Source organism: Pipistrellus hanaki (assembly GCF_964339955.1).
Source record: "Pipistrellus hanaki genome assembly, chromosome: 3".
Lineage (NCBI taxonomy): Eukaryota > Metazoa > Chordata > Mammalia > Chiroptera > Vespertilionidae > Pipistrellus > Pipistrellus hanaki.
Genome location: NC_140505.1, coordinates 101,710,533 through 101,736,929, shown reverse-complemented (window position 1 = coordinate 101,736,929; position 26,397 = coordinate 101,710,533). Strand labels below are relative to the sequence as shown.

The 26,397-nt window shown below is 45.4% G+C and overlaps 1 protein-coding gene across 1 annotated transcript; it reads left to right on the top strand.

Moving 5' to 3' along the window:
• On the top strand, positions 1 to 2,581 carry RASL11A (RAS like family 11 member A). Its single transcript, XM_084878381.1, has 4 exons — positions 1 to 291; positions 662 to 718; positions 825 to 904; positions 1,865 to 2,581. The coding sequence occupies exons 1-4, from the start codon at positions 168 to 170 to the stop codon at positions 2,330 to 2,332; spliced, it is 729 nt and encodes a 242-aa protein (XP_084734507.1). The 5' UTR covers positions 1 to 167; the 3' UTR covers positions 2,333 to 2,581.
• Positions 2,582 to 26,397: the final 23,816 nt, after the last annotated feature.

Below are 26,397 nucleotides of genomic sequence, written 5' to 3'. Positions count from 1 at the left end.
GCTGCGTCCCGGAGCGCGGAGCCCTTTAAAAGCCGCCGGCGGTGGCGGGGACAGCGCGGCGGTCCGCCCGGCCCCGGTACCCGAGTCCCCGCGCTCCCGCTCGCCAGCCACCCCGCTGCGGCCGCGGCTCGCTGCGCGGCTTGTGCTCCGGCCGCCGGACGCGCTCCATGCGGCCGCCCAGCATGTCCGGGCACTTTCTGCTCGCGCCCATCCCCGAGTCCTCCTCCGACTACCTCCTGCCCAGGGACATCAAACTGGCCGTGCTGGGCGCCGGCCGCGTGGGCAAGAGCGGTGAGTGCCTGGGGGAGCCCGCCGGGCGGAGCCCGCCCCGCCGGACCGGGCCGAACAGCGGGGCGTGGGGAGGAGCGGGAGCGCACGGCCGGGGAGGAGGACCGGGCGCAGGGGGGACGCGCACATCCCCTCCCTCTGGCTTCCCCGGCAGCCTTTGGTGGGCTGTCGCCGGGTTGGGCTCCGCTGGAGAACGAGGGCCGGTGCAGCAGGTCGAGCACCGCAGTCGTCCCCGCCGCCAGCGGCGCAGAGACCAAGGGGCTCCCCCGGGGCTTGCAGAGTCCGCTGCCCCTTCCTCCCGCCTCTCCCGGGGAGTGTCGTGTTGGACGGTCCCGTCCGAGCCCTTCACCTGATTTTCCTATTTCACTTTCAGCAATGATTGTGCGCTTCCTAACCAAGAGATTCATCGGCGATTATGAACCGAATACAGGTTAGAATAGTTATGTGCCCCCCTGCTTTTGTGGCTGCATGCTTCCATTTTCTTTGTCCTGCGGAGAGTGTAGGAATTTAAAAACAGACTCTTCTTCCTTCTCCAGGCAAGTTGTACTCACGGCTAGTGTGTGTCGAGGGCGACCAGCTGTCTCTGCAGATCCAGGACACCCCCGGGGGAATCCAGGTGAAGACTGGCGGGCTTCCCTCCCGACCCCGAGGGCGCTGGGCAGCCTGAGCAAGCCGCTGAGCGGGCTGGGTGTGTGTGTGGATGGGAGGAGGGGGCTGTCCCCAGGAGGGGCCGGTCAGTGGGCTGTTAGAAACCTTCCAGGAGGGCAAGGACTGGGTGTTGGAGGCGGCTTCCTCCTGTGCGCCACCTCTGACATCTCATCGTTTTCACATAGTTTCACCTCTGAGAGGGGGAGAGGCTCTGGACTTCTCTTTACAAGCCGTGAGGGCCAGGCCGCTGGCATGGGTCTCCCACTTCTTCCAGGGCTGGCCGGGGAACCTATAGCAACACTGTCTGGCTGGGGCTCTGGAGAGGGTCTTCTCCCACAGCAGGGACTGCGGAAGTGCTTCTGTTTCTAGCCGTGCCCGCAAGTCACTAATTGCAGTCAGACACTCTTGGCGCCTGCTCAGGAATGTAACTTGATTAAGTTAATTGCTCTCCCTTCTCGGGAGGAAAGGTCTCGTGGAAGAACCGAAAAGAAAGAATTTGTTTCTGGAACATTCTCAAGAAGGACATGCTAAAAATATTTTTATGGGTTTTGGGAATAGATGTTTATCTTGGCTTATTTCCAAAGTTTTGCTTTTTCTGAGTTAGTGCCTTAAAAATGGTGACATTCTGATTTGGAAGTTCTCATTGAAGTCATTCTTCAGTCAGCCTAGGTTCACCCCAGACTACCTGCCCTGCAGCGAGGTTAAAAACAATGCATTGGTAACAGCTCATAAAATAACCCAGGCAGGGAACTTGCCTGAGAATTTGCTCTTTCTACATCAAAAACCTCCTTCTGCAGAAGCAGGGCAGAATCTGAAAACTGTATTCAGTGATTTCTTTTTCAACCATTGCTCAAAGTTTACTTTGATGTTATTTCGAGTCCTCTCCCACTGAAAGCCTCCTTGATCAGACTCCATTTGATCCTCACAGGTCCAAGACAACCTTATGCAGATGGTTGACTCCCTGTCCAAATGCGTGCAGTGGGCAGAGGGCTTTCTGCTGGTCTATTCCATCACAGACTACGACAGCTACCAGTCCATCCGCCCCCTTTACCAGCACATCCGGAAGGTCCACCCTGACTCAAAGGCCCCTATCATCATCGTGGGCAACAAGGGGGACCTTCTGCATGCCCGGCAGGTGCAGACTGATGATGGTGTTCAGCTAGCCAACGAGCTGGGCAGCCTGTTCCTTGAAATTTCCACCAGTGAAAACTATGAAGATGTCTGTGATGTGTTTCAGCATCTCTGCAAAGAAGTGAGCAAGCTGCACAGCCTCAGCGGGGAGAGGAGAAGGGCCTCCCTCATTCCTCGGCCACGCTCTCCCAACATGCAAGACCTGAAGAGGCGCTTCAAGCAGGCTCTGTCTCCCAGGGTCAAAGCCCCCTCCGCACTGGGGTGAACCCGCCCCGACAGACTACCTCCTTTTTATTATGCATTTGTGCAGCTGAAAAGACTGGGGAGGAGGTCTCCTTTTTAATCACACATTCAGAGTTTATTTTTATACAAACTATTGGTTTGCAAATTGTATGTGTATTTCTGAAAATTCAGTGATTGCCTAGAACTTGAAGAGTTGTTTTTTTAAATAAAACTTTTTTTTTTTTTTACTGTAATTGCTAGCCACTCTTCCATTAAAGGCAAAATGGCAACATTTCGCCTTGTTTCTTAAATGTCTTTTTATAGAAATCATACTTGCACCAGAGCCCAGAACTGCTCCATGCTTGCCCCAGCCTGAACTCTGATTGGTGTCTCTCTGTTGGGAGGGGTTTAAGTGGAGGGAATGTTTTGTGGGAGAAAGAGAAATATGTGGAGGAGGAAAGAGATTTGAATAACTGCAGGATGTCTTTAATTAGGGCACTTTGCCACAGGCATGAAATTAACAAACAACATTTGATTTCCACTGTGCAATGATGTTAAAAATTACATCAGTGCAAATGGTATTTTGTTTTTTAAATAAGGGTGAGAGAATAAACTTCCACTTGTACCAATAAATAGTAATGTTATGCTGCAAACAACAAGTGACAAAAACAAAAACATTTTCCTTTATTTCTTAACTCAGTAAGTGCTCTCTACCATTCAGGAATTGCCTAAAAATTCTCATTTCCTCATATTCAATAGGGTATCTGATCTGTCAGTTTTTAATTTTTCTCTAAATTGTCACTGTCTGCCTTAATTCAGGCCTTTACCAAGTGTAGGCAAGGGTCCAGCAAGACTCTGGTTTCTTGGCTTGTGGAATGCCACCTGTCTAATTCTTTCTTTATACTAAAACAATCTTACTAAAGCCAACCCTAATAATTTTATTTCCATGATTAAAAAAACCTCAACTGATTTTCCCTTATTTAGTGGATAAAATATAAGTGAGACATGGCATCAAGATTATTCACCACCTCTCCAGCCTCATCATCACCTGCCAATACACACACACACACCCTCCATTCCAATAGTCCGGTCTGCCTTTCTCAGTATACATGAGGCTCTTTCACACCTCTTTGCCTCGGCATAAACTATTTCCTCTGCCTTGAATATTTTTCCGTCTTCTTCACCTCCAATATGGCTATCTCATCTTCTAAGACCCAAGGCACATCCTACTTTCAGCCTCTGGGTGCCTTCTCTGAGTCTCCTTCTATTTTCCTTGCATCTGTGTTATAACCCAACCATGTCATGTAGCTATTGATCACCTTCTTTGGAAGGAGCACTGCTCAAGGGCAGTCACTGCATTTTATGACTTTGTATTCAAAGCTTCTAGTCCAGTACTTACACTTGAAGTGATAGGTTTTCAGTAAAAATTTGATGAATAAATGACTGAATGTAGTATTTATTGGGACAGTATGGGAGATTACAAAGACATAAGTTGTCACTTTTGCAGAACAAGGACAGAAGACATTCTGAGTAGTTAAAAGTTCTTTATTAGCATGACACAGAAAGTGACACATGCAGCTTCTGGCCATTGCAGACCATTGCCCTTCCAAGGCCACCTCTGTCCAAACCTCTGACAGTAACACCAATCTTCCCTGTCCTTGAGGGGCATTTACCTACGTAAAATGAGATGATCGATTTAGAAAATTAGATCATTTAATTCTAAAGGAATGTCCAAACATTTAAGAAGAAATATTATTTTAACCCCATTAATGTGGCTCGGTGGTTGAGGGCCAACCTATGAGCCAGGAGGTCACGGTTTCATTCCCTATCAGGGAACGTGCCTGGGTTTGCAGGTTCTCTCTCCAGTGGGGGGTGTGCAGGAAGCAACTGATTAATGATTTGTTCTCATCACTGATGTTTCTCTCCTTCCCCTTCTCTGAAAACAATAAAAATATATTGAAAAATATTGTTTTATATTTCATTACCCTAAAAAAGGACTCAATTCTCCTTGCTCATTTGCATACTCTCAGAACAAAGGAATTCTTTCTATCATCTCCATTCCTGCTTCCTACCATACCTAAGCATGGACATGAGAACAATTGATCCTCCTAATCATGGTTATGCTTGCCCAGGTTGCCCAATCACAGCGTGCCCAGGTTGCCACCCGGTGCCAGGAGGCTCCCTCTTTATATTCAAGAAGCTAAGATCAAACATCCCATAGGAAAAAGTTAGGCCATAACTTTGCAGCTAAAGGAAAATACAAGAGATGTCCCAATGCAGCCTATGATCCAGTTCCAAGTGAGAACAGGAAGTACCCTTGTGCTCTCCAAGCGAGCACACTGTGGACCAGAGGGGTCAAAGATGAGTCATGGGTTAGTTCCAAAGGGAGTGACAGCCTCCAGGGGCCCAAGGAAGCTAGGGGTCAGGCAACAAGCACCCTACCCGGTATTTTTCCTGTCCTCAGCGTCACAAATAACTGGCCTCCAGGGCCCCGTGGCTTCCTTTATTTTCTGGTCCCAGAACTAGCCTAGCACAGGACCTGACTCCCCGATGCCTGTTGTCTCTCTCCTGGGGGTCTCTTGGGAAGTCAGGTGCTTGGGAACATCTGGAAAAAGGACCTGGGACCATAGCCCTGGAGATGGGAGAGAGGAGCAGGGAGTTATCAGGAGGTGGTTAGGTGGGATTTGGGTGTCAGATTTGTGGGTAGGGAAGAGGATCTGAGGATCGGGGTTTAATTGGGCATAGAGAAGGCCCTTATTGGGGACGCTGAGCCTGGAGCCCACCTTCCTTCCCCGCAGGAATGGGGAGGACAGGGCTGTGGGAGCACTGGGTGTCATTATGTTACCGATGGGAGCAGAACTCCTGAAACATCGGGCGGAACACTGAAAACGTGGGTGGCTGTGGGGAGGCCAGAGTGTGCACATTTCCCCCTGGAAGTTATGCCTTAGCTCTGAGTGTCCTCTCAGCATGCCAATCCCCTGTCACCCTCAGGAGGGAGGTGGGGCTACAGCGTTCCTGCCCCTTCTTCGCTCCCTCTTCCCAACCAGAGCCTCTGTTTTTGAACTCCCCGAGTTTCCATTGGTCATGCCTCCTCCTTTGGTTAAGGCTTGGTCTAATTGTACTCCAAAACTGCAGAATGATCTAATTAACATGCCCATCAGCATAGTCCTGGAGAAATGGACAGGATCCAAAGGCTAAATTATACATCCTGCAAACATTCTTGTTTCACATGTGACTCATGAAAAGTGGACTTGAATAATGGAAAAATATATGAATTCTAACAGAAGAAAATAAATTTGTTTTGCTTCTATTGAGGTGAAGGGCTCAATGGATGATCCAAAGTTTATTAATATCCATATGGAAAAATGGATTAAAATAAGTAATTATGGAAGGTGGAAGTGAACAAAACAGCAAACAGGAAAGACAAGATAATGGTTAAATAGTGAATTGGGGGCTCCAATAGCTTCCCCCCCACGCCATGTACATATTGTAGTTTCAACTTCTCATTATATAAAGTTACCAATTTAAATTTATGATGCAAAGATAGTTGTATGATTAATAATTTATTCTTACCATCTCATCTGTCTCCATATAAAATTGATTTCAGAGAGTGAGGAAGGGAGAGGGAGAGAGAGATAGAAACATTAATGATGAGATAGAATCACCAATAGGCTACCTCCTGCATGTCCCACACTGGGGATGAGTCTGCAACCTGGGTATGTGACCTGACCAGGAATTGAACTGTGACCTCCTGGTTCATGGGTAATGCTCAACCACTGAACCAGACCAATCTGGCCCAAAGGTGAAATATTTTGAAAGACTTAGTCTCCAACTGCTTTGGCACTCAATAGGAAAGATGTGATACAGAAACAAAAAAGCAAACTCCCAAATGATTATTTTCCAAACACCATTAAGTTAGCTAGGGTGCAAAGAAATTTAACTGATGTAAGCAATGATTAGTTTGCAATAGCAGAACAGTTTTCAGCATCCAGATTAGGAATTTGTGTCTCCTAGAAAAAATGCAATCTACCCTCATGTACTTCCTCAACCCAATAGAAAATGAGCTCCATTAAGGTGGGATGGGTCTCATTCTTCTTGGCTCCACAGCACCTGTTAGAGTGTCTGGTACAAAACAGCATCCTCAGAACTATTTGCTCTATGAGCCATTAGAGAACTAAGGAGTCCATAACGTCACTTCTGTATAGTTTACGTGTGCAGGGTGCATATCTATATTCTGGGTTCCCATTGTCAAACGGTCAGAGATGGCCCTTTCCCAATTCTCAAAAGCAGGGCTACTTGAACAAGCAGCTTGCCACCACAGTGATTTGCATGGTTTCAAATCACATTTATTGAGAGCCTGTCTTGTGCTTAATGCTGTGATTGAGACTGTGTTCCTGTCTAGAAGCTCAGGCCGCTTCTAGACAGGAACACAGTCTCACAGAGAGTGAGGAAGGGAGAGGGAGAGAGAGATAGAAACATTAATGATGAGATAGAATCACCAATAGGCTACCTCCTGCATGTCCCACACTGGGGATGAGTTTCAAATCATGGTTCGATTCTGATAGAGCGTTGGCCTGCGGGCTCAAGGGTCCCAGGTTCGATTCTGGTCAAGGGCATGTACCGTGGTTGCGGGCACATCCCCAGTGGGGACTGTGCAAGAGGCAGCTGATCAATGTTTCTCTCTCATTGATGTTTCTGTTTCAGGCCGCTGGGAGTTCTGGAGGAGTGAAAAGTGAATTAAGGCTTTGATCCAAATCTAAGGGTGTTGACAAAATGAGAGGAGGGTGCAGATCAGAGCAGAGAAGGGACTGGAGACAAATACTCTATGGAGTGTGAACTATCCTCATTAAGAAAAGGATGTTTCTGACTTTATAAATTGTCAAACATTATTTCCTTCGAGAGTGCCGAATCCTAACCACTAGACCACCAGGGACTGTCATTATTTCCTTTGAGTATGCTTATGTTCAGTTGAGGATTAATGAGTTAAATTTGTAACTTCCTGTCATTTCTTACTGGCATTGTCCTAACTGGTTTGGCTCAGCGGATAGAGCGTTGGCCTGCGGGCTCAAGGGTCCCAGGTTCGATTCTGGTCAAGGGCATGTACCGTGGTTGCGGGCACATCCCCAGTGGGGACTGTGCAAGAGGCAGCTGATCAATGTTTCTCTCTCATTGATGTTTCTGGCTCTCTATCCCTCTCCCCTCCTCTCTGTAAAATCAATAAAAAATATTTAAAAAATTAAAACATTGTGAACTACAAGGCTTACTTGTGTAAAAAGATTTTGCCTGGAAATACATGGTTTATAACGCTGGAGAAATATGGATGTTTCAGGAGCTCCTGCTGATGAACAGTTACCCACCAGCTTTACAGAGGCAACATCACCCGGGTTCTGGGTGAAATCAAGGTTAGACCCCATTTTGCTCTTGAAGGACATGTGACTTAGGCACAGCACACTGTAAGTCTCCTTACCTTAGAATGGAGATAAATACCTCTGGGCAGAATTATTGGCTGAGCCTGACACAGATGAGAACTTAGAAAACGAGGCTCAAAGTGGCCTAAGGGCACAGGAGCCAGGGAATCAGGAGGCCTGGCTCCAGGAAGGGACAAGAGTCCCTTCAGCGCAGGGCTGTTCCCCGGGCAGGTCTGTGCAGGCCAGCATATTTTCAGAAACTTGTGAAAACGAAGACTCCACTGCTCTGTATTTGAGCCGTGGAGGAGGAATCCGTGTTTTAAGGAGCTCCCTTGATGCTTCATGTTTAGAGCTTTTGAGTGAGATCATACTCTGAGCTCACCCTTTGCTTCCTCTTAACCCAGGGGAGTCAGATGTGCAAGGAGAGCAGGGATACCATACAGAGTGGGGGGCGGGGAAAGTTCCTCAGGAGGGGGCAGAAGTCGGGGATGGAGCCCCTGGTTTCTCCCAGTGCTGTTGCTGGTGAGGCAGGGTGTGGGGTGGGTTGACCTCTCCGTTTCTTTCTTTCTTTTTTTTTAAATTTTATTTTATATTTTATTGATTTTTTACAGAGAGGAAGGGAGAGAGATAGAGAGCTAGAAACGTCGATGGGAGAAAAACATGGACCAGCTGCCTCTTGCACACCCCCTACCGGGGATGTGCCCGCAACCAAGGTACATGCCATTGACCGGAATCAAACCCGGGACCTTTCAGTCTGCAGACCGATGCTCTACCACTGAGCCAAACCGGTTTCAGCTGACCTCTCGGTTTCATCCAGTTTTCTCAGAACCCTGATAGAGCCGCTCCTTCTCCAGTTCGGGGTCTTTCCCACCACTTTGAAAGTCATGGTGAGGTGGAGGCAGTGGATAGGGGGTGGGGGTAGCAGGCAATATCAAAGTCAGCATGCCCAGAACACCCTTCCACTGGCCAAATCTCTCCTCAGTCTCTTTGACCAGCGTCCTGAGAAGCAGCCTGCACCCAGGCCCCATCCCCCTTCACCCCCTTCAAGCCCTTTCTTTTCTCCTGGAGGCAGAAGGTTAACACTTTGCAGGGTTTGGGGGTCCAGGAGTTGTTGAAAGTCAGTGTGGTGAGGGGGTTAAGGCAGCGAATGATTTACCACAATGGGAAGCAGAAATTCATAATCACATTTGGCAGCTCAAAGTGCCTTCCCATCACAAATTAATCTGGTCCAGGATGGCTGTGTGTGTGTGTGTTTGTGTGTGTGTGTGTGTGTGTGTGTGTGTGTGTGTGTGTAGTTTGTAGTACATATTCTCCCAGATGGGGAAAATATGAGGATGCTGCCACCATGTTTGAGGGGTTGTTTCCAGGAACTATGTGCTAGTCACGTCATTTGTAGCATAATAATAAAACTAATGACAACAACCATGAGATACTATTATTACCAAATATGCGTGTCTTTTTTAGCTTTCCAGAGAAATGGAACCAACAGGATGTATCTGAAACTCAAACTCAGTTGGTGCTGTTTGAGCTTGTTCAAGGTTGTGAATGATCAAAGGTGAATTAGATAGTAAATTAGATGCAAATTCTTTTTGAATTTGGCTACCATTTCACCTCCCTGGTCCTCAAGTTCCTCATGGATAAGACAAGAGATTCAGATGACAGTAGTGGTCCACAATACCTAGTGTGCAGCAGAATCACCAAGGTGGGGGAGTGGGGAGGACTAGTTTAAAAAGCAGAGTCCTGGGCCCACTTCCAGAGACTCTGGAACAGCAATGCCAAGTGGGGCCCAAGAATAATCGTACCTAAAATCCATTACATGGCATGTGCTGGATGGATACTGTTCCAAAGAATTTCTTGTGGATTAACTCCTGCAATGACCCCATGAGGCATATAGTGTTATTAGCCCCATTTTAGAGATGAGTAAAATGAGGCACACAACAGCCACCCGGCTAGTCCCAGGTCACACAGTTGGGAGAGGCAGAGCTGAGACCCAGGCCAGGCCTTGGCTGTAGATCCCGTGCTCTCAACTACTGTTTCACCCAGAGGCGGTTGTAAACCACAAGCCAGCTGTTCGGCTGGCTGCCTACATAAACAGTGTCCCTAAGGAACTGGCATTGTAGTCAAGAAGCTAAGACCCACATCACAGAATACAAGGCAAACACCGACAGAAGCCAGGAGAAAGGGACAGCTAAGTGTTCTGGGAGCGGAGTGTGTGGGTGGTGAAGGGATTGGGTCTTCCTGACGGGAGGGGTTAAGGTAAGCATCAGAGAGAGGCTGGCAGCTCAACTGAGGAGCTTGTCAAGGGCAGAGGGAAGCAGAGCTTCCAGCCTGGGGAAGGGCTGGAGCACAGAGTTCCAGGTGCAGAGGTAACAGCCTTCTCCAAAGAGCAGGTCCTTTGGTTGGGCTCGTGTGTGGGGTTCAAGCAAGAGGGCTCCAGGGGGAGGGGAGGAGAGCCTGCCACAGGTGGATTGTGAAGAGCCTGATGGCCTGACAGGAAGGGGGAGGCTCCGTTGTACAGGCCACAGGAGCCCTCAGAGGAGGCAGGGGCCCACAGGCAGGGGGCTGTGGCTATCTCAGGGATAGAGCACTGCCAGGGGATGAACAGGAGGTGGTGGGTGCAGGAGGAATAGCTCAAAAGCAGAGCCCACAGAAACGAGGTGGCTTGGAGATTTAATAAAAGGAAATTGAGGTGTTGAAGGTGACCCAGCCTTTTTAGGGCAGAAGAACTAGAGGAAAAGAAACCCCAAGAGAGGGTTGGGGGGAGGAGGAAGTTGAATTAAGGAGATACAAAGGTGCTCTCAACTCAGAAGATAACCAGGATTTGAGGAGTACAACCCACCTGGACAGCATCACTAGATCTTTCTAATGAGGTAGTACCGTACCCACTCTTTGGCACAGCAGACCACACCATTTTTTCATGCTCCAGAAGGGAAACGATATTTTACAAGTTTCTTTTTATTGTTCCTTGCGTGCACTGATAACTTGGAATCCTATGAGTAAGCAAGGAGTGTACAGAGTGACAATTTTGGACAGGAAGGCCCTTACTTACTTAAACGGCCCAGCTGTGTTGAACAGTTTAGCCTGGCTGCCAAGTCCCATCAGTCTTCTCAAACTTCCTGCAGAGGCACAGGTTAGCTCCTCAGATCCCACTCTTTATTGTCCCTACACCCACTATACTTTAGGAAGCCAACGTGCTCACTTGGAATTTTATTTCAGGGGCACCATGGGGTGGGGAGTCTTGCCATAGGCACTAACTCTGGTCTCAGAGGCTAGTCAGGGCTCCAGCATAAGCATCTCTTGACTCCCACCATCCTGCTTTGAAAGCAAGTACCTGCATGAGCAATAATACTGATCCTGTGGGGTGAAAATACTCATCCTGTGAATAGTATATAAACAAATTCACTCACTCAGTGACAGATTTAAATGCTCAAAAATAGACAAGTCACTTTCCCATACTGACATACAAGTAGGAACGCCCACTAGAACGGTCAGAATCCAGAGTTGTAGAACATTCCAGCTGAAGAATACCTGTGCTGTTTATAGTCAAAGCACATTGCCATCATTTCTTTTCTCTCTCCATCCTTTCCTGGAAAGAATGACCTGCCTTCCTCTGGTTCTTCCGCCCCTTCTCCTTGATCCCTGCAGGTTGATGTCAAACCTGGAGGAGGTGGAGAGCAGATGGCCAGGGGAAGTGCTCCTCCTCAGGCACAACCACATCTTACCTACCCACCTAGATTGGCAGCTCACGTTTCCCTGGCACCATCCTCTCTAGTTCCCCACCAGACCTTACATTTCATTATTCCTGAATATGGTTGGTTTCTCCTGTTTCCTGGCCTTTTTTCATGTCTTCCTTCCACCTGGAATTCCTTCTGCTCATCAAGAGTGTAGCATGTCAGCAAAGGTAAACACAAATGTCACTTTCATCATGAAACCTCTTCTCTCCTCTTCACCCTTCCATTCTGAGCACCCAGCACATAGTAGGTACTTGATTAATACTTTTTGCATGAGTGAGTGAGTGAAAGCAACAAGAAAGCATTCATTGCTTCTGTTGCTTTTTGTGACACTAACTAGAGTCAGAATATTTGAGCAGAAATGGTCTTGGGGGACATCCAGTCCACAGGATGTCAGAGGTCAGACTAAATTAATTTGAATTTTACTTGTTTTTATTCTGTCTGTGCTAGGTAGCTGGAGACTTAGATGTGCTGCACAAGGCCATTTGTCTTTGATTCTTCTGATTTATGCAGACAAGGTTGTAATCTTGCTGATGCTGAGTTATTTTGGGAACTAGAAGTTTGGTGTTTGTTGTAAATATTCTTTAAATGGATGCATTAAGTGTAGAGGTTGTTTGTGTAAGCTCTTCCTGAAGAGTGTTGAAAGCCCAAGTGTAGCATGACTATGACAGAGGGCAAAACCAGGCTTCTTGGATCCAATGAGACCTATGTTGCATGGTCCATATCACTGGCAACCATGCCCACCTCCTGCCTCCACATGCCAGTTCCCTACCCCAGCCACCATCCTGCTATGGAGGGTTATGCCCACGATGTGCTGCTTCCTTAGCTGTGGATAATTATATTGGATACCTATAGCAGTGCAGGTGTGTTCTCCAGAGATGATGCCCTCTGTTATGGGGCTGAATTGTGTCCCCCTCAAACTCAAATATTGAAGTCTTAACCCTCAGAACCTCAGAATGTGAGTATTTTGACATAGGGCCTTTAAAGAGGTAGCTAAGTTAAATAAGGTCATATAGTTGGGCCTTAATCCAATCTGATTAATGGCCTTGTAAGAAGAAGAAATTTGGAAATAAACATATACAGAGGGAAGACCATATGAAGACATAGGGGAAAACAGCCATCTATAAGTCAAGAGGAGAGGCCTCAGAAGAAACTAACCCTACTAATACCCTGATCTCAGACTTCCAGCCTCCAGGGCTATGAGAAAATTTCTGTTGCTTAAGTCCCCCATGTGGTACTTGGCTATGGTGACCTAAGTAGACTGGTGCCACTTCTAAGAATTTATTGTGGAGAGTCGCATATGTGCTATCTCCTCAGCAAGACTGACAGACAGGAATTCTCTCTTCCCATACCTTGAGGTCATAATCTGGAAGACCTCATTAGTATGAAAGCACCAAATTATTAGCTGTGGAGGGTCATACCAACTTAAGTTGTTCACTGGTGGAGATCAGAATCCATGCCTACACATCTTTGGAATACTGCATGATTCCACCTCCTAGAGCAGTGGTTCTCAACCTTCCTAATGCCACGACCCTTTAATACAGTTCCTCATGTTGTGGTGATCTCCAACCATAAAATTATTTTCGTTATTATGGTCTTAGATGACGCTGCTAGAAGCGTCTCGATCCACAGGTTGAGAATCACTGCTGTAGAGCCTAAGACCATCCGAAAACACAGATATTTACATTAAAATTCATTAACAGTAGCAAAATTACAGTTATGAAGTAGCGACGAAAATAATTTTATGGTTGGGGGTCACCACAACATGAGGAACTGCATTAAAGGGTCGAGGCATTAGAAAGGTTGAGAACCATTGACCTAGTAGGTGCCTGGTAAATTCTCCTTGGTTAACTGAAAAGCATTAACAGTAAGTAGACTGTCACTAATTTTCTTGTACTACCTCAGTTGTGTGGCACAGTTCACCTCCTTCCTGGGTGTGGCCAACTGACACAGTCCTTAGCTGGGTATCAGTCCTGACTCCAGTCTCGCTGGATAGGGAGCTCCATTTGCGAGGATTTGTCATTGCCCCAGCAGAGCAGTGAGGGGGATGAGGACTGCTCCTCAGGCACCGCATTTCTGTGGGCAAATCACCAACCTGACTGACCTCTGTTTCCTCACCTGCAAATGAGGAAGATGGATTAGATGGGCTCTACAATTTATTCCAGCTCTTGTATCAGTTAGCATGCATTTGGCTAAAAACTTGATTTCAGCTACCTTTGACAATAGAAACACATATAGTCTCACTTAATAGCAAGCCCTGAAGGTCCTTTCATTTCTTCATTCTGTCCTTAGATTTAACTTCATTCTAAGGCTGTTCCAAGACTGTGGCCTGGAGAAGTTAAATAAAATTGCACAGCTGATAAGAGGCAAACAGAATTCACACCTAGGCTGTCTGACTTCAGACTCTTAATTGCCAAGCTATACTGTGTCTTGTACAGATCCTTTGCTTGTGGTCAGGGACATATGCAGGCCATGAAGATTGCTACTTGCTTCCCCTCTCTACATCTTGAAGAGGAAGAGAGCATTACAGACCTCAGGGAAGGAGTGCTCATTAATAGAATCAGACACTAGAATTCTTCAGCTGCCTTCACTAGGATCGCTGTTCTTGTGTCTCTCCATCTGGTGTGGCTTGGCTTAGTGTTCCCAATGCAGTGAGCACTTGGTCAGCAACAGTGAGAGCGGGTGGTCTGAGCTTCTGGCTTCCTCTTACTCCTGAGCAATCTGGTCTGCTACTGAGAACAAGATCTTCCAACGCTGCTGAAAGACTCAGCTGACAAGAACAGTGATTCAGGCTGATTTCCTCAAGGCTTAGAACAGGCTGAGTGCATCTTAATGGTTCTGCCTGCTTTGCATTTTTGTGTGTGAGAGACCGTTCATGTGTTGGTGAGGTTTTTTCAAGCTTGCAGAAACAGTGTTGATGGATCTCCAGTAATTCTCAGAACAGAATTGCACTTACCAGAAGGGACAGGGTCCTGTGTGGCTAGAGACAGGGCTTTTAGGAAGCACATGAGAACCTGGAGTATGCCAGGCCCTTTAAACAAATGGCCATTGGGCAGAGAACAGGAGAGGAAAAGCTTGGATGTTAAGTTAAACAAGCATGTTTCAAACCCTTGGTCCTCACCACCTATATGACCCTCATTTATGGTGATAAAAATAGCATTTATGGCTCAAGACCCTATCCTGAGCATTTTACATATATTATCTCATTCAATTTTCTTTTCTTTCTTTCTTTTTAAAATATATTTTATTGATTTTTTTATAGAGAGGAAGAGAAGGATAGAGAGTTAGAAATATTGATGAGAGAGAATCATCGATCAGCTGCCTCTTGCACACCCCCTACTGGGCATGTGCTTGCAACCAAGGTACATGCCTTTGACCGAAATTGAACCTGGGACCCTTCAGTCCGCAGGACAATGCTCTATCCACTGAGTCAAACTGATTAGAGCTTGGCTATCTTTTTGTAGTAAACAATTCTGGACTCCTAAATCTGAGATGTGGCCTTCAAAGTGGTTCCCAAGAAATAATACACTTTTCCCAAAGATGCCAGCATTCTCTAAAGTGTTTTTGAACTTTTCTTTTATCGTGGCTCTCAGAGACAGTTTACAAACTGTGTAATAAAATCAGTCTTATTATATTTATGACAGATTCACAAATAAAACTGAAAGTAAAATTAAATTATATCCTATTCAACCTTACACCAAAATAAAAACAAATATAATATTAAATATTACAAAATAAGCCATAAAAAGTGTGAAAAGAATATATGAGAGAAAATTATTTTAACAATCTTAGAATGAAGAAAGTCTTTTTTGTTGTTGTTAATCCTCACCTGAGATATTTTTTCTGTTGATTTTTAGAGAAAGTGGAAGGGAGAGAGGAGGGGGAAAGAGAGAGAGAGAAACATCAATTAGAAAGGGACACATTGATTGGTTGTTTCCTGAATGTGCCTTGACCAGGGGATGGAAACTGCAACCTACGTACATGACCTTGACCAGGAATTGAACCCTCGACCCTTTGGTGCATATACTGACGCTCTAACCACTTAGTAACCCCAGTTAGGATAAGAAGGTCTTTTTAAGTATGACACACAGCACATGTATTAGGGTTTTCCAGAGGGACACAATCAATAGGATATAGTATATATTATATATACATATCCTATATAATAAAAGGCTAATATGAAAATCAACCGAATGACAGAACAACCAATCACTATGACACGCACTGACCACCAGGGGGCAGACACTCAACGCCCTGCATGGTCAGCTGCCCCCTGGTGGTCAGTGTGCTCCCATCGGGCAGTGCTAAGCTGTCAGCTGGACATTCTCCGAGGACTCCCGGACTGCAAGAGGGTGCAGGCCTGGCTGAGGGACCCCCCCAAGTGCACAAATTTTGTGCACCAGGCCTCTAATAATTATATAATGCATTGGGCCTCTAGCAATTATATAATGTGTGCATGAATGTGTGTGGGTATGAGAGAAACATAGAAAGAAGGAAAAAGGTAGAGAGAGAGGAAAGAGAGAGAGAGAAAGCATGTAAGTATAACAGAGAGGTATTTATTTTAAGGAATTGGCTCCTGTGATTGTGGAGACAAGTTCAAATTCAACATTTTTAAAAAATATATATTTTATTGTTTTTTTTATAGAGAGGAAGGGAGAGGGATATAGAGCTAGAAACATCGATTAGCTGCCTCCTGCACACTCCCTACTGGGTATGTGCCCACAACCAAGGTACATGCCCTTGACCGGAATCGAACCTGGGACCCTTCAGTCCGTAGGCCAACACTCTATCCACTGAGCCAAACCGGTTAGGGCTTAAAATAAACATTTTAGGGCAAGCCAACAATCTAGAGATTCAGGTAAGAGTGGATTTGTAGTTTTGAGTCAGAAGGCTAGGAACTCAGGCAGGAGGTGATAGCCTTGAGAAAAATGCCTTCTTTGGAGAACCTCAGTTTTGCTCTGAAGGCCTTCAACTGATTGCATGAGGCCCACCCACATGATGGAGGATCCTCTGCTTTACTCAGAGTCAATCACCCCTAAAAAATACTTTCACAGCAACAACCGGACTGGTGTTTGACCAAATAACGGGGCACCGTAGCCTAGCCAAATAAACACATAGCATTCGCCATCACAACACAGAAGACGCATCAGAAAAAGAAAAGACCGACACATCTGACTGAAGTTACAAAGATGACAACACCTCTGCCCTCACAGGGCCTGCATTCTCATGGCATTGCTGTTGGTGTATCTGCCCGTATAACCTTTTCTACCCGTCCAAGTGGCAGATTGAAATGAACTTCGAACTTAGAAATGTCATTTTTTTCCCTAAAGGTGGTTCTAAAGAGGGATTCTTAGGCTGAGACTAGAACGTAAATGATTCCTCAGGAGTGAAATATTTGGCACATGGAGTTGCTGTTGTTACATCTTGGTATGGTGTGTTTTTGGAAATTTTTTGAATGAAAAACCTCTGCTAGTCCAGATGTTACTTTGTATTTAACATTAACTTTTCAGGAAAACAAAATAAACAAGTGAGACTACATCAAACTAGAGAGATTTTGCTCAGCAAAGGAAGTGATCAACAAAATGAAAATACAACCCACTGAATGGGAGGACATATTCACCAATGATGCATCTGATAAGGGGTTAATAGCCAAAATGTATAAAGAACTTATAGAACTCAACACCAAAAAACAAACAATCCAATTAAAAAATGGGCAAAGACCTGAATAGACACTTTTCCAAAGTGGACATGCAGATGGCCTATACACATATGAAAAGATGCCCAATATCACTAATAATCAGAGAAATGAAAATGAAAACCACAATGAGATATCACGTCACACCTATCAGAACGGCTGTCATCAATAAGTCAACAAACAACAAGTGCTGGCGAGGAAGTGGAGAAAAGGACACTCTTAAGCACTGCTGGTGGAGTGCAGACTGGTGCAGCCACTGTGGAGAACGGTATAGAGTTACCTTAAGAAACTGAAAATAGAACTGCCTTATGACCCAGTAATTCCATTGCTGGAAATTTATTTGAACAAATCTGAAACACTAATTTGAAAGAATATATGCATCCCTATATTCATTGCAGCATTATCTATAATAATAAAAGCACAATATGCTAATTAGACCAGACAGCTGAACAATCTTTCTGACGACTTTCCAGACGAAGCCGGGGCTGCGAGGGCCAAGGCAAGCCACCAGGGCAGTGAGGGACAAGCCCCTTGCACAATTTCATGCATCGGGCCTCTAGTTTACAATAGCCAACCTATGGAAGCAGCCCAAGTGTTCATAAGTAGATGAGTGGATAACAAAACTGTGGTACATTTACACAATGGAATACTGCTCTGCCGTAAAAAGGAAAAAAATCTTACCCTTTGCAACAGCATGGGTGGACCTGGAGAACATTTTGCTAACTGAAATAGCCAGTCAGAGAAACACAAGTATCCTATCATTTTACTCATATGTGGATTTTTGTTTGTTTGTTTAAAATATATTTTATTGATTTTTTACAGAGAGGAAGGGAGAGGGATAGAGAGTCAGAAACATCGATAAGAGAGAAACATTAATCAGCTGCCTCCTGCACACCCACCACCGGGGATGTGCCAGCAACCAAGGTATATGCCCTTGACTGGAATCTAACCTGGGACCCCTTAGTCCACAGGCTGACGCTCTATCCACTGAGCCAAACTGGTTCGGCTCATGTGTGGAATTTAATGAACAAACTGAACTGTCAAGCAAAATAGAGACAGACTCATAGATAGAGAGCAGATAGCAGCTCTGGTGGTGGTGTGTGAGGATTTGGGGGTGACTGAGCAAAAAAAAAAAAAGAAGAAGAAGACAACTCAGGGACATGGACAGCAGTGTGGTGATTGCAGGGAGGAGGGGGGAGGTGGAAGTGGAAGAATGCATAGAGGGAATAAATGGTGATGAAAAATTAAAAAAAAATTAACTTTTCAAAGAAACTTGTAATTGGCATTTTCTTATTAAAAGAGCTTTTTTTTTATTTTTCTTTTTTTTTCTTTTTGAGTGACTGCTTTTAATAGAATTAAAAGGCTTTCCACGAGAAAAAGTCCTGCTTTGTGTGGCTTTCTTTTGTAATTCTAAAGTACTTGGAAATTTCTACTGGATGGTTATTGCTATTTGTTGTAAAAAGAAGTAATAGTAGCAAAACAATTATGAAAAAAAGTAATAATTACTATAGTGGTCTTTCTTGATAAGGTTGATTTGCATAAGTCTTTTTCCAGAAGTTTGGACACTCCTTTGGACCTAGGAATGTGCTTATCTAAAAGATCCCAACTTCTCGGGAAAGAAGCAGGAGGGAGCAGCTGATGGCCCATGCATTGCAGACGGGGGAGGGGGGTATCCAGCTCTCTCACTGAGGTTGTGCAGATTCTGAGGTTGTGCAGATTAATTTGTCCTGGGCCTCAAATGGGACCACACTTCATGTCACCCATGTATCATTTCTAGTTCTGGGTTGCCACCTTATTGGATGGTGGATCCTTTAAAAGAATCTCTGGGGGGAAGAGTAGCTGTGTGTGTGTGTGTGTGTGTGTGTGTTACTAGGTGGAAATTTATTATCCGGTATCTTTCTTCCAGAAAGAAATACTGGATGCCTTAGTTCTACTTGTGAAGTATAATTTCCTCTTTTGGCTATTTAGTTGCACAAAGGAAGAGTTTCAATGGTGCTAATCATGACTGGGGAAATAGCGGCAAAAACAGGTAAATAAAAGTATTACCCAAAATGTACCACAAACATTGCTTGAAAGAAAAACAGATTGTAATTAGTGCTAAGGCTCCTTGCTCGCTGAGGGACCCATAGTTACAGAGAATGTCATGCGTTTCAGGAGAGAAAGCTGTCTGTGCGGAGCTGAAAATCATGTTGAAGGGTAACACAAACAGCTGCAGGTACAAAAGCCTTTAGCACACTACGGAAGCAGGAATCCAAAAGCGTGTGTGTGTGTGTGTGTGTGTGTGAGAGAGAGAGAGAGAGAGAGAGAGAGAGAGGGAATACTCCTCTACCTTCCCCGTCTCCCGGCACTGTCTATCATAGACTGCAATGATATCATTCTCCCCACCCCCACCCCCTCCCCTGGTTTCCATCACCATGTGGACTGCTGAGTTGCACCCTATATGTTCTCTCATGGGGGAGAGAACTTCTTGTCTGTGTTACTTCGGTTTATATGAAAGCCTGTCTCTTTGTCTCTCCCTTTTATCCCAGGGATCAAAAGGATTTAAGGTGAATCTTTCATCAGCTTTCAGTCTATAATTACATCCTGTGAAGCTGAATAAAGACACTTCACTTAAAATGGAGTTGGGAGGCCGGAAGAAGTGCTCACACTCTGTCACTCATCAGTAATTACGGCCGCCAGCAGGAAAGGCCCAGCGACGGGCTCCAACGCGGAGAGGCATACCGTGCATTCCCGACCAGAGCGTCTCTGCTACCCCGGCGGAGGAAGCGGGCTTGGCCTGGGCCAGCACCAAGGCCAGCCAATGGGGATGTCAAAATCCCACCAGTGAGAAGCCACTGACCTCTCGCTTTCCTCCAGTGAACTTTCCCTCAAAGCGCTCCCTCCCAACTCCCTCCTCTTTCTCTACAAAGAAATGTTCCTCTCCTTTGTTTGCTGGACTTTCCTGTAGTTTTTTGCTACGTCATGCTTGCCCTGAATTGCAATCTTCTGCTATTCCCAATAAACCAATTTTTTCTGGTTAGAGATAATTGTTTTATCTTTAAGGTTAACACCACAAACAAGTCCTTTGAAATGTCCTCTTCTCAGTGTGCATGCAGTACCAGCGCTGACGGATTTGGGTGTCCTTTACAAAGGGAGAATAAACTTAGTAAATACAACAGTCTGGAAGGCAGAGAGGATATAACTCATATTCAGAAGAGTTGGTGAGAAGGAAGTCTATTTTTTTTTTAAGTCAGGGTAGACTACCTTGGGTTGAAATGATAGTTCCATGGCCACCGGAGACCCAGAAATGTGGCATCTTTCTGTCTCTTTTTTTTTTTTTTTTTTTTTAAATATTTCACAATGTCATTTCTTTCTTTCTTTCTTTCTTTCTTTCTTTCTTTCTTTCTTTCTTTCTTTCTTTTTAAAAATATATTTTATTGATTTTGTACAGACAGGAAGGGAGAGAGATAGAGTCAGAAACATCGATGAGAGAGTCATCGATCATCTGCCTCTTGCACACCCCCTACTGGGGATATGCCCACAACCAAGGTACATGCCCTTGACCAGAATCGAACCCGGGACCTTTCAGTCCCCAAGCCGATGCTCTATCCACTGAGCCAAACCGGTTTTGGCATCTTTCTGTCTTTTTAGTGAGTGTGTAGTTCTCATCCTCCAGGCCTCCTTGTGGTCCCGGACAGCTGTTGGAGCTCCAGCCCCCTAAGCTCCAGGCAGCAGGAAGGGCCTCCCACTGACCTGGCTTTCACGCACTAACCTTTCCAGAAGGCCTGCCCAGCACTTGCATTTATATGCCGTTAGTCACACGGCCACACATAGCTGTGGAGAAAGCTGGGAAATGTAGCCTTTCCTCTGAGTGCATTGACAGCCCTAGTGATAGTGCAGTTTTATTTTGAAGGGAAAACAGAACAGGCATTGGGTGGTAACTGGCTGTCTCTACCTCAGGAAGGCACCTTCATTCTTGAGAGCTTAGGAGTTGGCCTTTAAAGAAGCCTACAGTTTCTCAGCAACCAGTGGGGTGCAGTTCAGCTACTGTCTGAAGCCACCCTGCAGGTGCTACGGCGAGAACCACAGTCCTCTTCTCCTTGCTTGAAGCTTGGAGGCTTTGGAGCTATCTGCACCAGGTTGCAAGTTTGCTAGGTTAAACTGCAATTGAGAAGGCCATTCATATGCAAAAGCCCTGCTTGGAGCTTGGGTGTGTTTGTAGATTGTGCGGGGCGGAGTCTCAGGGCCTCACTAGGCTAGGGCATGGCAAACAGCGATGGCTGCCAGTCAGCCGTCTCTGTCTCTCTGACCTCGTCACCGCATCTTGCGTCCCAGCACAGCAAACAATTATTCTTGTGCGCATCTCTGCAAGCCAGCCACCCTCACTTTCCGACCTGATGGCAGACAGTCCAGCTTCATCCCAGAAACTAGATTTCAGAGAGATTGGGAGCTTGTCTCTCTTCAGATTGAAGAAAGCAACGCCCTCCGCCAGCCCGCATCACGTGCTCCCGTACCTCAGTTTTTCAGTGCTTGTGTCCTGAATGCTCTTTTCTCTTTCAGTCTAGTTGTAGAACTTTCACTCAGAAATGCATTTCATCTCTGGTAAGTGACAATTAGATCACCCCATCCAGATTTCTGGTTTGTCCGTCTAAAAAGACCTAGCATGAGGCCAGAGATCCTATCTAACCGAGCTTTGCCCCGGGACCAGGTCCACCATGTGGGCTAGACTGTCTCCTCTCTCCTGAGCCTGACTAGTTGGTGGGGACACACTCCTTCTAGTCTTGCTCCCCGGGTCTCCCTCTGTTCCTTACCTCCTCTTCCTAATGTACACCACAGGGAATTTCTTTCCCTCTCCCCCAAAAACACTCCTCTGGGATGTCTCCTTTTAACCTTATGAGCAGCCTTTACACAGAGGTCAGGCCAAAGCACTTATTATCCACAATATAAATTAATCACCCTGGCCTGAGATTTTAACATTCTCCAGGACTTAATTTCTGTTACCACAATGGGAAGTTGTCAGAGATCCCCTTAGTCCAGGTCTTCTTTACACTCTGCAATCATCCTTCTCTGTCAAACTTTCTCTACTTATCAAATACTACTTCACTCAAAGCCCCCTTCTTCCAGCCCTGGACCTTTCCACCCTAGGCTTCTGATCATCCTTCCCCGACCCTCCAGGTCCCTCAGCGTCTCCCTTCAACCCTTCTGATCACTCGATTCTCCATCCCCCCAGGACTCTGGAACCCATCTCCTTATGTCCTCTTCCGACTGCTCTGCTGATTTGGTCCAGGGAAATGCCAGGGAAGTGAGTAGTAGAGTCAAAATTCAGATTTCTACACTGATGGCCAATACCAGGCCCCTCTCTGCATTTTCTCTCCCTGATAACTCCGGGCATGTGGGTGTTCCTCTCTGGCACTTACTGAGCCGAAGCCTTGTCCCTGAACGGTGTCCTTCCAGAAGCAGTGAAGACAGATTCACGTGGCTGTGCAATGAAATCTCAAAGTGGCATAAGTGGCATCCCATTTGAACTATTTAAAGAATTCCTTGTTGCTATGGGAACACTTTTAAACATCCTGCAGAGAGAACGAGACAAAATGGAAAGAAATTTTATAATGAATGAGAACTAAATTGCAAGATCACGAAGCAATAATTCTAACCGTCAAATCAGCCAAGATTTTTCCTTAACAAAATTATTTCCCTTTTTATCACTCCAGGTTGCCATTTGCCATTAAACACAGACTGGGCAGGAGGTTCTGTCTTTTACCATCTATCACTCACGTCAAGCTGCATCTTACAGTGTCTTTTGGAGGTTTGCATGATGACATGATGACACCAATTTAGGACGAGTCTCCAAGCCAATTTTGGGCTAACGTTACTGTTTATCTTTGATAATTTAAACAAATGAACTTTTCAATTTAAACAAATGAGCAGTTGTAAGTTCACAGCAAAGTTGAGCAGGAAGTACACAGAATTCCCATAAGCTCCCCGCCCCCGACACACACAGCCTCCCACTGTCACTGTCCTGCACAGAGCGGAGCTTTTGTGACAACTGGTCAACCTGCATGTATGGGTTGTTATCAACCAAAGCCCATACTTTATATTAGGGTTCACTCTTGCTGTTGTACATTCTATGGGACTTAAATGTTTAATGACATATATCCAGTATCATAGTATCATACACTGAAAAGGGAGGAGTGGGGAGGGGCGTGGCTCCTTAATAGAAAAAATATTTCACAAAGAGGCCAAAATTTCTGAAGACTGACTCTAAACCATAGGATCCATCTCACCACTTAATCAGCATGCACTATTTTCAATTATTTTCGTTATTACAATGTCAAAAGTATAGAATATTTGTTCTTCGTCTATCTAGATTCAACTGTTGTTAGCTTTTTGTTGTATTTCTTTATCTTTCCTTTTATTTTATTTTTTAAAATATATTTTATTGATTTTTTTACACAGAGAGGAATTGAGAGGGATAGAGAGTTAGAAACGTCGATGAGAGAGAAACATTGACCAGCTGCCTCTTGCACACCTCCTACTGGGGATGTGCCCGCAACCAAGACACGTGCACTTGACCGGAATCGAACCCAGGACCTTTCAGTCCACAGGCCAACGCTCTATCCACTGAGCCAAACCAGTTTTGGCTTTATCTTTCCTTTTAAAAAAAAATGTATTTTATTGATTTCAGAGAGGAAGGGAGGAGAAAGAGAGAGAAAGAGAGAGAGAGAGACATCAATGATGAGAGAGAATCATTGACCTGCTGCCTCCTGCTACTAGGAATTGAGCCTGCAACTCAGGCATGTGCTCTGATCAGGAATAGAGCCATGACCTCCTGGTTCATAAGTCCATGCTCAACCACTGAGCCATCCCAGCCGGGCTGCTTTATCTTTCTCCATATTCAGATTTTTTTTTTCAAGGCAGAGAAGATATTTTAATAAGTTCTTTTTTTAAAAATATATATTTTATTGATTTTCTACAGAGAGGAAGAGAGAGAGATAGAGAGCTAGAAACGTCAATGAGAGAGAAACATAGACCAGCTGCCTCTTGCACACCCCCTACCGGGGATGTGCCCACAACCAATGTACATGCCCTTGACCGGAATCGAACCTGGGACCTTTCAGTCCACAGACCGACGCTCTACCACTGAGCCAAACCGGTTTCGGCTATTTTATTTCCTGTTGAGTATTTATTTATTTATTTATTTTATTTTTTAATAAGTTTTTATTGTTCATATTATTACAAATGTTCCTTTCCCCCACCACCACCATTGCTCTCCTCCACCAGGTTCCCACCCCACCCTCTGCCCTTTCCCCACTCCCCATTGTCCTCATCCATAGGTGCACAGTTTATGTTCAGTCTCTTCCCACATCCCCCTCTCCCCTTTTCCCCAAGAATCGTCAGTTCACTCCCCTTCCATACCTCTGATTCTATTATATTCAACAGTTAATATTGTTCATCAGACTTTTTAAATTTCCTTGGTTTTTAGATTCACTTGTTGATAGTTACGTATTTGTTGTTCATAATTTTTATCTTTATTTACTTTCTCTTCTGAAAGAACCCCCTTCAGCAATTCATATAATTCTGGTTTGGTGTTGATGAACTCCTTTAGCTTTTTTTTTTTTTATTAGTGAAGCTCTTTATCTGACTACCTTCTTTGCTCTTGATGCTTTTAATATTCTCTCTTTGTCTTTTGCTCTTGGAATTTTAATTATGATGTGTCTTGGTGTGGTCCTCTTTGGATTCCTTTTGTTTGGAGTTCTGTGCGCTTCCTGGACTTGTAAGTCTAATTCTTTTACCAGGTGGGGGAAGTTTTCTATCACTATTTCTTTCTTTTTTTTTTTTTTTTTTTTTTTTTAAATATATTTTATTGATTTTACACAGAGAGGAATTGAGAGGGACAGAGAGTTAGAAACGTCGATGAGAGAGAAACATCGACCAACCGCCTCTTGCACACCCCCCACCGGGGATGTGCCCACAACCAAGGCACATGCCCTTGACCGGAATCGAACCTGGGACCTATCAGTCCGCAGGCCAACGCTCTATCCACTGAGCCAAACCGGTCCCGGCTCTATCACTATTTCTTTCAGTATGTTTTCGATATCTTGCTCTCTCTCATCTTCTGGGACCCCCATAATTCTGATGTTGGTTCGCTTGAAGTTGTCCCAGAGGTTTCTTACATTATCTTCAATTTTCTGGATTCTCTTGCCTTCTAGCTTCTGCAGAGGAGTGTCTTCTGGTTCTTTATGTTCCAAATCTTTGACTTGATTCTTGCGATCTTCCATTCTGTTTTTAGGACTCTGTATAATATTTTTTATTTCAGACAATGTATTCTTTATTTCTTGTTGATCCCTTATCATTTCTTGTTGACTCCTTATTAATTCTAGTTGATCTTTTCATATCCTCATAGGTCTTATCCATCTTTTCTAGGAAATTCTTGAAAAACCTTATAAGCGTAGATTTGAACTCTATATCCAGTCGCTTTTTGTCTTCCATTTCTTTCGTTTGTGATCTATTTCGTTGTCGCATTTCGCAGTTACAGATGGGACGGGATTTCAGGGTGGAGCCTACAGCCTTGGCTTCCGTCAGCCCCGCCCTATGCGGCTCCTGCATCTCAGGGTCCTTCAGTACTCACTGCAAGCACCTCTGAGAGAAAGGTGCCCTCGATTTCCGCCTGCTGCCAAACAGTCTATGCTCTCCCCCAATGAGCCTGGTATTGGAGTTCAGTTCAGTTGGAAGTGGAGTTGGAAGTGGCGTTCAGAGCAGACTGGAGCCCCAGTCTCCTTCACGCCAGGGCAGTCCTACGGCACAGCCAACCGTCCCTTCTCTGCACGCAATGTGCGCGCCGCTGGGACCTCCTTTTGCCGCTTCCCCGGGGTTCCGCCTTACAGCCCAGCTTCCTATGGATGAGCCTGGGTCCCCGGGGTCTGGCCTAGAACTGGGGTTCAGAGCAGTCAGAACTGGGGCCCAACACAGTCGGAGCTTTTATCTCCTTCCTGCTAGGGGACGCCAGCCAGGCACTCAGCCGCCCTCCTCTCCGGCTGGCTCCATCCTCTCTGTGCGCCGCGTGTCTCCGTACCTTAGGCTTTTACAGCTCCTCCGCGCTTCTTTCTGGTTTTCTCCTTGTTTCTCGTTGTAGAATTTCCAGTCAGTCAACTTTCCTGTAGTTCTGGGTAATGTCCATTTTATATTTTAGTTGTATTTTATTGAAATTATTGTGTGCGGCTGCGGCTAGGTGTTTACCTGGGTGCAGCCATCTTGGATCCTCCCGGTTTCGGCTATTTTAATAAGTTGTTGTTTA

Excerpts from the sequence above, each read along its gene's own strand:
- RASL11A (XM_084878381.1), top strand. The coding sequence starts at position 168 with ATGCGGCCGCCCAGCATGTCCGGGCACTTTCTGCTCGCGCCCATCCCC. Across the intron at positions 719-824 it reads CGATTATGAACCGAATACAG|GCAAGTTGTACTCACGGCTA; the intron begins GTTAGAATAGTT and ends TTCCTTCTCCAG. Across the intron at positions 905-1,864 it reads ACACCCCCGGGGGAATCCAG|GTCCAAGACAACCTTATGCA; the intron begins GTGAAGACTGGC and ends TGATCCTCACAG.